Here is a 13,229-nt window from a genome sequence, read left to right on the forward strand (position 1 = left end):
CATAGCGGACATCATCATCCTAACCATCTTTCTGTTTTTAACACTTCGATTCAAGATGTTGGAGTGTGTATTGGGAATGGTCCAAGTCATCATATAGCAAAGGAAAATATAATACATTCCCTTTTACTTACACAGCACACAACAATTTTACATCTGGCATCTGGTCTTCCTTTCTCCACTTACTTTGGACTCTTAGTTGGTCACTGGAAGTGTCTTTCACCTGGCTCTTGATTCTGTTATATTGCTAGAATCCTGGCTCACCCATTGAGTAAAACACCAGCCCAGTGTCAATGCTACTGATTTACCTTACCCATTAGATACCTAGTTGATTGTAGTGCTGGAAAGAAAAACATTATTCAAACTCCTTGACTGGAACACAGGCCCTTCACCTTCTGGACACCTATATTCAATAATGTGTTTTATTTTCTATCTCAAACATTATAAATATTTCAGAAATACACAGTGCAAGGAGCTCCTTATGCCACCTAAATCTGAGGAACTTCTTTTAGCTGAATGTGTCCTATTCTTTCACCACATCTTCTCTGGAATTCTTCTCAGGCTGTATGAGAGGTGACATTTGTACCCTGATAGTACAAATGCCTTCTACAGTTGCTTTATCTTTCATTTTTGATGTGTCTTTATCTCTCATTTTATTTCACTATAAGCTCCATAAGATGGAGGCTCTATGTTTCTATCATTTTGATAAACATATAACCGGTACATAGTGACTCCTAGCAATGGTTGAATGAAGTAGAGTCTGTTGTACACATGGATTTCTAAAGCCTGATAGATGATGCATGTGTAATTAAATGCTGTGTCCAACATCAGACACAAGACTGACAAAACCATATCTAAAACCCAGGTCTCCTAATAGCCATATCCAATACTCTTTTCTTTATAACGCGAACATGACTAAATTGTCTTGGTTGATGTCTAGGTTGCACTTAAAAGACTTTGTGTTTTCTCCTTTACAGAGTGGACAAGCAGGATCAAAGGGGCCTCCCGCTGGTCCACCTTCATTCCGCCCTGAAGATGAACTGGAGCACCTGACCAAGAAGATGCTGTATGACATGGAAAATCCACCTGCCGATGAATACTTTGGTGAGTGGGTCCCAGAGCTGACTTCTGAAGTAAATGTCCTTTCCTATTTTCCTTAATTAGTAAGAAGAAGTATTATCAGCTCCAGTGGTAAAGGAGTTGGTATCCATACGCACAAAACTGAGTTCTGGAATTTGCTTTGTGGGAGACACCTACCATGTGATTATTTGTTTGGCTTGTACTAAAATCTCAGGGGTACTTCAGAGTTTCTTGAGATACGTTTGATTTAAAACTTAATTTTTGATCATTTATTAGCTTTTATTATGTAGAAATAGGGCTTTTGTGTATATTCAGGTATAAATATTAATATATAAAATGTGTAAATGGGCATAGTCTGAACTCTGTGCTCCTACTCCTTTCCCTATCCAAGTTTAGAAACGGATGTACTCTTTAATTTTTCTCTGTCTAAGCCTGTGAATACTTATGAAAAAATAATCCATCTGTCCATATATTTAATGTGAACTTATGAATTATATGCCAATTATGAGGTGTTATGGACACATAATTTTTCACCCAAGAGGTTGTAATTATTCAGAAGAGAGAAAAAAAGCACAAATAATTACTAACATAGCTATCATTATAAGAGACATGAGAGAGGCTTGCTTAGGTCAAATATTATAAAAATTTAAAAGGTCTGTTCATCAGGAACATCAGGAATGCTTTATGGAAAAATTGGTGGCACTTGAACCTGGACCCTAAAGCTTGCCTCTCAGGTTTTTTTACAATAAACGACTCCTGCCCAGTCTGTTGGAGATCAGTATTTTTTACAAAGTATCAGTAAAATTAGTTACTAAGAAAGTGAAATTAAAAAAAAAAATGGAAGACCCAAGTTTTACCATTATCAGATTCAACAGGGATAAATTACACCATTAAATTGCTGTAACTTTTTCTAAATACTTACTGTATTTGTCTCATCATAGGGTGACAAACATTCCTTAGTCAGACACCTATCCGTTGACCTCATTCTCAGTAGTGCTGCTTTAAGTACATGTGGAGAAAAGACATTTGGGGGCATTGGGAAGGCACAGAGGTGGGAAATTGCACTATGCATAATATAGGGCTTGTACTTCTTCAAGTTTTTCCAATTTGCATGTCTTCCCATTTGCGTCTTATTGGAGAACATGTATTAAAAGGTAATCAGAAAGCACAGGTTCAAAACCACATAGTAGGTGGCCTGTGTTAGGATGTGAAAATCATGACATTTATTTGTAAGCAGAAGGTAGCATAGCTTAGCTAAAAGGGCACATTAGTGAGAACTTAGAATTTAGGTTCTGTCCCTCTCTGACTAAACAATATTGCCATGTTCCTCATCTGTCTGAGCCCCATTATCCACTTTGATAAATTAAGTAGAAAAAGTTTTCTGGCATTTCTTTCAACACTAGTAAGATCATATGGAAACAGCATCAACCCACATAAATATAACATAGCTAAAAGCTAAATATAAATTGATATATATTAACACAAAGGCATGGAAAACAGTAAAAAAATTAAATAAGTAAGTCTATACTAGAGGCCCAGCACGCGATTAAAATTGCACGAGGAGACACACCACCCCCCACTGTGCGAGGAGGCACCTTGTGAAGGTCCAGAACCCATGCCTGACTTGCAGAGTCCTCTAGCCCCCATGCCTGTGTCCACTCCAGGGCTGCCTGAGCCACTGTGGTCTCTGTCTCTGCTCCAGGCCTCACCTGTGTGTGCAGCCTCCTCCTGTCTGGTCATGACCCATTATGGCATCCCCTCCTAATTTGCATATTATACACACACATATATATGTATATGTGTGTAAGTATATTATGTTTTTCTCATTGATGTGAAAGAAGGATTTATATTAAAATAAGAAACTTTTTTTTTAAAAAAAGCATGTTAAAAGTATGTTCTCTTTATTAGAGTATATTAAAAATGAAAAGTAATAATACCAAGTCTATATGCTTCAAATATCATAGCAAAACCTACATAGCAATAAGGAAAAATGTGTTAATAAACATATGTTAAGAACTTTGAGGAACATATAAATTAACTATTATATTTGCCTTCAAGAACTATCCTAGTTATGCCGAAAACGGTTTGGCTTAGTGGATAGAGTGTTGGCCTGCAGACTGAACCCGGGTTCTATTCCGGTCAGGGGCATGTACCTTGGTTGCGGGCACATCCTAAGTAGGGGGTGTGCAAGAGGCAGCTGATCTGTGATTCTCTCTCATCGATGTTTATAACTCTCTATCCCTCTCTCTTCCTCTCTGTTAGAAATCAATAAAATATATTTTTTTTAAAAAAGAACTATCCTAGTTCTATTACTTACTAGCTTAGACAATTTTAAAACTTACTAATCTCTCTAAATGTTTGTTTTTATTTTGCTTTATCTTTAATATGGAAATATTAGTTAGCTTATACTGTTATCACATTGAACGAAATATTTATAAGAAAGCACTTAGCTATGTTCTTGTAATGTAAAATATGCTCAATAATCAGTTATCCCATAGTTAAAGAAAACAAGATATGCCCCTTAAATTAATTAATACTTGATTTAAATTTAAGATTTTATAAAAAATAAAACATATATCACTAATTTGTAAGTAATCATTACCAAATGATCTTTATAAATCATGATAAAAGTGTAGAATGATGATGAACTTTTATCAAATGCTTATGATATGGCAGTACTATTTTATGTATTTTGTCTCAACTCATTTAATCCATATTGAAAAAGTATAACCCTGTAAAGTAAATGCCATTATTATTTCCATACTAGGAAATTGAGACACAAGAATATTAAGTAATCTGCCCATATCAATAACTAGTCAATTTTGTGACTGGATTAGAATCCAAGCTCCAGGTCTATACATTTTGTTATTTCTAAAAGATTTTCCCCCAACTTTATTGAGGTGTATTAAGAAACTGTACATGTTTAATGTATGCAATTTGGTGAGTTTGGACCTATTATACATTTCCGTTTCCATCACCACAACCCAGATTATGACCAAAGATTTAGGATAGATATTTAGAAAGGTTTTATGGAGGAGATCATCTTTGGACAGATGGAAAATAACAGAGGGTATTCTCTTGTAAATGATAGAATGAAAAAAATTTGACTTGAGGCCAGGATTATTCAAGAAAAGTTCGCTTTATGTAGAAAACATACATTAAGTACCTATTAGATGCTAGTTACCCTTCTAGATGTTAGAGACATATGGAAACAGGCAAACAAGAGTGTTACTTTAAAGGTGCTTATTAATATAGCCTAAAAAGGGATGGGCACAGTGTTAGGGTGTTTAATCATAACTCAAGATAGAAAGAGACGGATTAAAGTTCAAGGTTCTTTGAGAATTCAGAATAAAGAAAGGACATCCTGAGGCAAGAATGGAAAAGATTTTATGGAGCAGTAAGCCTTTGAATCAAGTTTTTAAAATCATGCTAATAGAGATTTGCAAGTAGGTAACATTATAGAAATAATGTCATTTCTGATTATGGGAATTTTTTACATGAAGGGTTTCAAACCAGTGAAGAGAATGACCTATGTTGAAAGGAATAAATATTGGGAAATAAGATTGGAAAAATAGGTTCAGAGCAACACTGAGAGGACTTTTATTATTGTTGTTTTTATAATTTAATTTTTTAATTATAGTTGACATTCAATATTATTTTATATTAGTTTTAGGTGTATATAATAGTAGTTAGACAATTATATAATTTACAACATTATCCCCCTATAATTGTAACACCTGCCACCCTACATAGTTATTATAATATTATAGACTATATTCCCTATGCTGTACTTTATATCCCTGTGACTATTTTGTATCCACCAATTTGTACTTTATAATCACTTTACTTTTTCACCTATCCTACAACCTCCCTCCTATCTAGAAACCCTCAGTTTTTTCACTGTATCTATGAGTCTATTTCTGTTTTGTTTGTTTATTTTTCTTTAAATTCCACATTTAAGTAAAATTATATGGTATTTGTCTTGTGCTTTCTGACTTATTTTACTTAGCATAATACCATTTATGTTTATCCATGTTCCCATAAATGGTAAGCTTTCATACTTTTTATGGCCAAGTAATATTGCATTTTATATATGTACTATGTCTTCTTTGTCTACTTGTCTATTGATGGGCACTTGGGATGTTTCCATAGCTTGTCTATTGTAAATAATGTGCAATGAACATCCTGGTAAGGGAGTGTATGTTCTTTCAAATTAGCATTTTGGATTTCCTTGGATATATACCCAGAATTAGAATTGCTGTGTCATAAAGTAGTTCTGTTTATTTTTTTAAAAAAAAGAAAACTTTTTTTTTTCAAAACTTTCATACTGTGGAGAGGAGTTTGAATGCCTAAGTAAAGGCTAGTAATTTTATCTTACATTAAAAAAAAAAACAAAAAACAACAACAACAATAAAAAAAACTGCACATTGAGGTCAAATGCTGTGGGAACTGTTCTGTCAATAGTGGTTAAGAGTGTGGTTTCCAAAGCCAGAATGTCTTGATTTGAATGCCAGCTCTATCTCTTAAGAGCAGAAAGCAAAGGATAAGTTAATGGAACTATCATTTATTGTTCCTGAGAAATTTTGCATGCCTATAGATGTGTTGGCTGTTAGGGACATTTAGATGCAAAAATAAGCTCTGGTCTCACTGGGTTCATGAGTTCCTGAGAAGGGCAGAGAGAGGCAAAGATGTCAGTGCAGATTATCAGCACTGTGTTGGGTCTGCTTGGCCTATGTGAGAGTAGACAAAGTCCATAAGGCTGCCTGGAGATGAGAGAAGGAGGGCTACATATCAGTGTGTCTGTAGAAGAGCCTGGCACAAGAGAGATTGGTGAGTCCTCTCTTTCCCTCTACCTGAATTTTACCTTAATTCCATTCTGGGTTAGAAATAACAATGCCAAATACCACCCTAAAAGAATTGACCCACATAATCCCATCACTTACTTTCTTTTTTACCATCTTGCCTATTTAATGGTGAAATTTTCATTGACACTAAAGTAGATTTGCAGTAATTTAGTGTTTCATCATCAAAAATCTCCTACTAGATTACAGGCTAAATCTTGGAGAGAAGGGGAACAAAATATAAGTAAAAGGGTGATTGGAGTAGGTTCCCCCGTGTTCATGTTGCTTTGTTTCAATGAAGTCCCACCCCCTATTTTAATGTAAGTGAGGGATATTGAAAAATTACCTCCCAGATGGCTTATGTAAAAAAAAAAAAATACCTTTACAATGTAGAAGTCTGGAACAAACCTTAATTCAAATGGTGAATTGATATGATATAGTAGAAAGTATACAACATACCTATGTAATAGTTTTGCTAAAGTATTTAACTTGAACCCAATCATTAAGAAATATACAAATCCAGATGTTATAACATTCTTAAAGCCAATTTTCCTAAATGCTTTTTAAAAAGTCAGTGTTAGAAGAGAATATGCTAGGTTAAAAGAAATTAAAGTATCATACCATTCAATTGCAAGACATGAGTTTTGATTGGGTTCTAGATTTTTTTAAAATTTAATTATTTGGATCAAGGATAGAGAAATTTGAACATTAATTTTATGTGAGATAATACATTCATGTTAATGTCTTGACTATGGTAATGACATTGTGATTAGATAAGACAATATCATGATTTGTAGGAGCAAGATGTTCAAGGCTTTAGGGTGAAATGGCATGATGTCTGAAACAATTTTTAAACACTCAAGATGATAGATGATAGATAGATAGATAGATAGATAGATAGATAGATAGATAGATAAAGAGTAAAATAAACTTCACATTAGAACAACTAAAGATGCTGTTACTACACAGCTACATGGGGCATTTTATTTCCCACAAAATGTGTTGAAGCCTGTCATAAATGAATTATCTTAGACTCCTTTCTAAGAGAATTCATTTATGAATTATGGTAGAATAGGTAGGGTCATATTCCTGTACCTTCTAAACTTTATTATTTTAATGACCAGAGTCTTTAAAATTACTCTTTCTTGTATATTTTTTTAATCCTCTATAGGCCACATAACTTTTTCTATTATGGTGAGGTGATAGCTATTATGGTGTTGATGACAAAAGATGACATTTACTAAAGCTCTACAAGTTTACAAAGCTTAATCACAACTGCGGTCTGACTGACTGACCTGATGACAATGTATGCATTATTCACATGAAGTAACAGAGATTCAGGGTGACTCTGTGAGTTTTCATGGTCACATAGCTAATTAGTGTCAGGATTAAGACTTTTTTGTTTAATCTCAAGTTCTCTCTGATTTATGATCATTACATAATGGCATATATTGTTCCAGCAGCTGGTCCATAGTTGCTTATCCCTGCCTCATGTCATTCTTTCCCTCCTGAAATCATGCTTTTTAAGTGAGAGACCATTTATGCCCAGAGTTATAAGTTTTCTAGCCTGGATTTCAATGTCACTGAAATCAGAGTTTAACTCTCTATGACTCCTGAGTTAACTGATGTGGCACTAAGCATGGGCTTTTACCATGCCCAGATGTATACTTTAGGAAGATAGCACACCTAATAGCTCCCAGGCAACCAGGTCAGCAAACTGTAACCCTGCTCTTGACCTTGGGAGAAAGCAAATTTCTGATAACTACAGTTCATCTTATTTTCTCAAGTCAGTCTTTAATAGAATATTACAAGCAAGAACCTTTAAGTATTAGCTGGATGTATTTTTTAGTGGTTTCTCCTTCCAAATGTAATAGTTTTAATGTTTCCACAGTATTTATCTTCCATCTTTATAAAAAATGTTGACTTGCATTACAGTATTAAGTAAAAATTAACCATAATACAGCAGTTGGGTAAGTCTCTGTCTTTGAAGAGGAGATAAGTCTCTTATGCTCTGAACATTTTGCATTGATTTTGGTTTAAGTTTTGGCTATATCAGTTTCCCATTGCCACTGGGGTCCTTGAATGGGCCTCAAAACACTACTCTGTAATGGGAAGAAAGTAAACATAGAAGGGTAGAGCTAAGAGTAAATTCACATCCAGGCAGCAGGTCTTCAGTCCAAATAATTTGCGTAAAACTGCATGCCTTGGTTCAAGTGCTTGCATCATGGAACAACCTGTTTCTCTGGACAATTAGAAAAGTATGTTAATACTAGAGGATACTCTTAATTCCATGGATAAATCATGAGAAGAATAAGGGATGATGAACTATAAATTATTGTAAGTTAGGGTATATTTCAGAACATGAATAGGAGAGAGAATTTTTAAATTAGCTATCAAAAGAATGGGGGAGAAAGGTATCATTGCTAGAAAATTAGGGAGCTTACAGGGCTACTTGCCAGCATTGTAGCTTATATTTTTCAACAGTTTTGAGGGTGAAATGTAAAGAAAGGTTGAGTTTATCACATAGTTGTTCTTGACACATCTCTTTGCATTTGCCCAAGAGTTTTCCATGTTGATTGAGCCTCTACATTTTGTGCTTTCCTACATTTTGAAAGGGAACACCTGTCTGTATGTGAGAGATTCCACATGTCTATGTCTGTGATCATCGCATGATTCTCTCCAAAATAATGGCATTCTGGATGTACAGATACTCAGACTGAAGACAGCACTATTGAAATGCAGTAACTCCAGAAATGGATAGTATAATATATCTGAGGATGAACTTAAAATATCTACCAACTTATTTTTAAGCAGAAAGCTGTAATTATCTTGGCATTGTTTACAATTTGTTGTCTTGTTCCTTTTTAAAAAAGAAATCTGATGTGTATGAGTCTTACAATTATTTAGTGAGCTATTTGAAGAATTCAGGGAGCACTAGGTAAATTGTCTTCGCAGAACGTGACATTTATCTAATAATGCTTTTGTTTGTCTCTGAGCATTGTCAGTGAGAAACATGTTGAGAAAATTTGCATATATTCATAAGTTTGTTTAAGGCAAGTGAAGTTTTACTGCCTTAGAGGACAATTGGACAGAAAATGGAAGATAGGAGGTGGCAGGGAACTGGAATTGGTAAGCCTTAAAAGAAGAAAGGCATAGACAGTCATGTTCCTTGATTACTGAGAAGCCAACTCACCATATTGGTATTATTTATCTTTGCAATTGTGAGGAAATGGAGGTCCAGTGAATGTTCATGGAAAATAAGTTGAGTGCCCCAAACAACAGGGATGACAAATCATTTCTTTTTTGTTTAGTAAGACCAGTCAATAAGTAAACATGTCTAGAAAACTTAGACTGGGATGCTAAGAAAAGTAAAAAGCACCTACAGTTGAAGGTATGGGGAAAAGAAAACCTGTCACCATGGCTGTTGAATAACTGCCTTTTAAGAAAGGAATGGATTGTTCTTCCAGAGTTAACACCAAAGATAAGCGAGGGGACCATGAGAAGTTCCCATTCAGTATAAGGAATTAACTTTTCTTTAACAGCAGAAGCAAATTCTTAGAAGAGTCTAGGCCATAGTTCAATAACTCCTTTTTGGGGAAGTGGTGATCAGTATGCAATCATCTTATGGACTATGAAATTCAATTTTGGAAGTATTGCCTAATTGTAATATTCAATGTCTTAAATGACTAAACTTGCCTGGGAATCAGCCTCTTGCATCTAATTTCCAGTTCTACTCCAAGATTTTGATTGTTATTGCATGACTATAACTAGCATTTATATAATGCTTTATAAAGCAGTTTTATATTCTTTATATCATTGGACCTAGACAGCAGCCCCACAAAATACACAGTATATGTGTTTATTTCCATTTGATGTATGAAGACACAGATGGTCTGAGTGATTAAGAAACTCTTCACTCTCCAAGGCCACCACCACCCTAACAAAGCATAGGTCTTCTTCTTAAAAAAAAAAAAAAAAAAAAAAAAATATATATATATATATATATATATATATATATATATATATATGTACACACACACACACACACACACACACACACACACACACATACATATATATATTATTGATTTTTTACAGAGAGGAAGGGAGAGGGATAGTTAGAAACACTGATGAGAGAGGAACATTGATCAGCTGCCACCTGCAGACCTCCTACTGGGAATGTGCCCGCAACCACAGTACATGCCCTTGATCAGAACTGAACCCAGAACCGTTCGGTTCGCAGGCCAATGCTGGATACACTGAGCCAAACTGGTTTCGGCAGCATAGGTCTTCTAAGCAGCAGAATTGCACTGGGGCCCAGGCCTGCTGACTCCAGATCTGTGTTACTTTCCACCCACTGCCCTGTCCTAGCACCACCTTGCTGGATTGGTCACGGACTGTAAGATCAGTAGACATGCCTGTGCTGAAGCTCTTCCATCAGTATAAGGGACAAGGTGATTGTTTTGATAAATGCTTAGAGGGTCTCAGCTGAGAGGTACTAGGTCATTTATATGTTATTATTTTTATTACTTTGTGTCAAAAAACATGGTTTCCAGAGTTCTCCTGTCAATTACAAACTAGGAAATGAATCCAGGTGAGCAGCTTCCTCTAACATAGATGGATCAGAGGCTTTTAAGCATTTTCCCCCTGCAGAAAAATGTCCTAATTAATTAAAAACCCCAAATTAGAAAATGAGTGGTTTAGAAAAAAAGACCGTATTGATTTAGGGGAAGATGGATTTCTTTGTTTTGTCTCACTCCAGCTCTTTGTTTAACATATCTGTGGGTCATGGGAATAGAATGTTTTCTATTTAATGAGACATATTAGATATATTCCTTTTGTGGTGGTGATTTCTGGCAAAGTGTTTGCTCAGGGAAATATATGTTTCTAGCACTAAATGAATAATCCTAAGCATTTTAATATGTTTCATTTTAGCACATGTTAATTTTTAATTAATTTGGCTATACAGGGTGTTTGTAAGCATTGATTTGGAAACCTAGATTTATAATACACCATAAAAAAGATTTAATCTTAGAAACTATCTAGAACAGACTCATTTTTCTAAAAACTGAAGCCCAAGTGACTCGTTCAAGGTCACACAGCTGGGAGTGTTTTGAACTGTATGGCCAAACTTTCACTCTAATAAAGAATAGTTACCCTCTGTTAGAAGGAAGAAATGTCAGGGCAAGTCATAAAGGTGAGAAATTAGATGAAGGCCAGCTATTTTGGTGAACCCAGACCTGGATACACCTTATTCAAACTTGGACAAAGAACACTTTGCCTAGAAAAATAGTAAATGAAATCAGTAGATTCTTAGGAATTATGTTTATATACTCTGCTAAATTCTTTTATTTTCACACTAGAGGCCCAGTGCATGAAATTTGTGCGCTGCTGGGGGAAGGGGTCCCTTAGTACAGCCTGTGCCCTCTTGCAGTTTGGGACCCCTCAGAGGATTCCACCTGCCAGTTTAGGCCCATTCTCCATGGAGAGTGGGCCTAATCCGGCAGTCGGACACCCCTTGCTCCTTACAATCCACCTGCTTGCTGCTCCTTATATCCAACCTGCTCACTACTCCTTAGAACTGCCGTGGAAGTGGGAGAGGCTCCTGCCACCACCACTGCTCTCACCAACCATGAGCCTGGCTTCTGGCTGAGCAGTGCTCCCCCTGTGGAAGTACAATGACGACCAGAGGGTAGCTCATGTGTTGAATGTCAAACACCTGGTGGTCAGTGGCATCATAGCGACCGGTTGTTCTGGTTGTTCCACCAAACAGTCACTTAGTATTTTATTATATAGAATACAAAATAACTAAAAGAGATCCCCAATATATTTTTCTTGTCCTTGTCAAATTGCTTGATTATAATATTTATTGTCTGTTTTCCCCACTGGAATGTAAATCCTATTGAAGGCAATAACTTTCTGTAGTTCACTGTTTTGTTTTCAGTCCTAGAACAATGCCTGGTTTATAGGAGATATTTGTTGTTTAATTAATTAATGAACATGTAAGTGAAGTTGTGAGCAGATATACCTCCTTCTCTGTGTAAGAACATGGAATACAGTAAACTACAAAGAAAAAATACATCATTCATTTAACAGATATTTATGTAACATTTTATAGAATCATGAAGTATTTGGTTTGGAGGAAGTATGAGAGACTGTCTAGGAAAATCCCCTCAGAATGGGAGAGTGAGGTTTCTAGGTTCACAGACTAGTTAGTGACAGAATCTTGAATTATAACTCAGAATTTATCATTCCTTTTTCTGAAAATTTTTATTGATTAAGGTATTACATCTCCTTTTCCCTCATCCCCCCCAGCACATGCCTTCACCCCTCCTTGCATCTCTGTCCACTAGTTATGTTTATATGCATGCATACAAGGCCTTTGATTTATCTCTATCCCTATCCCTCACCCTCCTCTGCCTTCCCTCTGAGGTTTGAGGGTCTATGCAATGCTTTTCTATCTCTGGATCTATTTTTGTTTATCAATTTATGTTGTTAATTATATTCCACAGAATGAGTGAGATTATGTGATATGTATCTTTTTCCAGCAGGCTTATTTTGCTTAACATAATGCTTTTTATGTCCATCCATGCTATTGTGAATGGCAGAAGTTCCTTCTTTTTTACAGCTGCATAGTATTCCATTGTGTACTTAGATATACCACAGTTTTTTTTTAATTCATTAATTTGCTGATGGGTATTTAGGCTATTTCCAAAACTTAGCTTCAGTAAATTGGCTACTCTAAACATAGGGGATTTTATTTCTCATTCCTTTTTCTTTTTTAATCACTTAAAGGTATAAGAAACTATATAGATTAAAACATGCTTTATATACTCATTGAACTTCAATCAAAATTAGATGGACACCTTCAGACTTGATCTCTTTTTTAATGTGTTTTCTGTGAAAATTAAGAATCAAAATTGGTCAATAAATGGGTTACATAGTTAAGATTTTATTTTAAAGTTCTAAGCCCCATTTCCTCCCCTCTGGCCCCTGCTCCAGTCTGCGGTTATGGTTGATTTGTAGTCATTAGTTCCCAATACTATAATTTTCATATGGTCTAATTTAATTGGTTCAAATAGGCAGGGAATCACATTGAAAGAAACATCCTTTTCCTACTGTTAAATGTGTTTTCCATAGCATCCAGTTCTGAAAGATCACTAGGTTTCTCCAAAGATGTGAAAGAAACACCACCAGGTTGATGTGTATCCTCTCTTAATACAAATAGCAGACACCTTCTCATTATGTTATATTGGGATCATCATTCTATTTATCAAAGGATGAAAAGAAAAGTAGAGAAGAGATTCCTAC

General features: G+C 35.4%; 1 protein-coding gene across 7 annotated transcripts in view; it reads left to right on the forward strand.

Moving 5' to 3' along the window:
- LOC118723992 (LIM domain containing preferred translocation partner in lipoma) overlaps nt 1-13,229 on the forward strand; it is a 639,355-nt gene that overhangs the window by 469,568 nt on the left and 156,558 nt on the right. For all 7 annotated transcript variants that reach the window (XM_045583798.1, XM_045583802.1, XM_045583803.1 and 4 more), the window contains one exon: nt 975-1,101. In XM_045583798.1, coding sequence (XP_045439754.1) covers nt 975-1,101 — 127 coding nt within the window. The remainder of the gene's footprint in view (nt 1-974; nt 1,102-13,229) is intronic.

This window comes from Pipistrellus kuhlii, unplaced genomic scaffold, assembly GCF_014108245.1.
Source record: "Pipistrellus kuhlii isolate mPipKuh1 unplaced genomic scaffold, mPipKuh1.p scaffold_m20_p_2, whole genome shotgun sequence".
Classification (NCBI taxonomy): Eukaryota; Metazoa; Chordata; class Mammalia; order Chiroptera; family Vespertilionidae; genus Pipistrellus; species Pipistrellus kuhlii.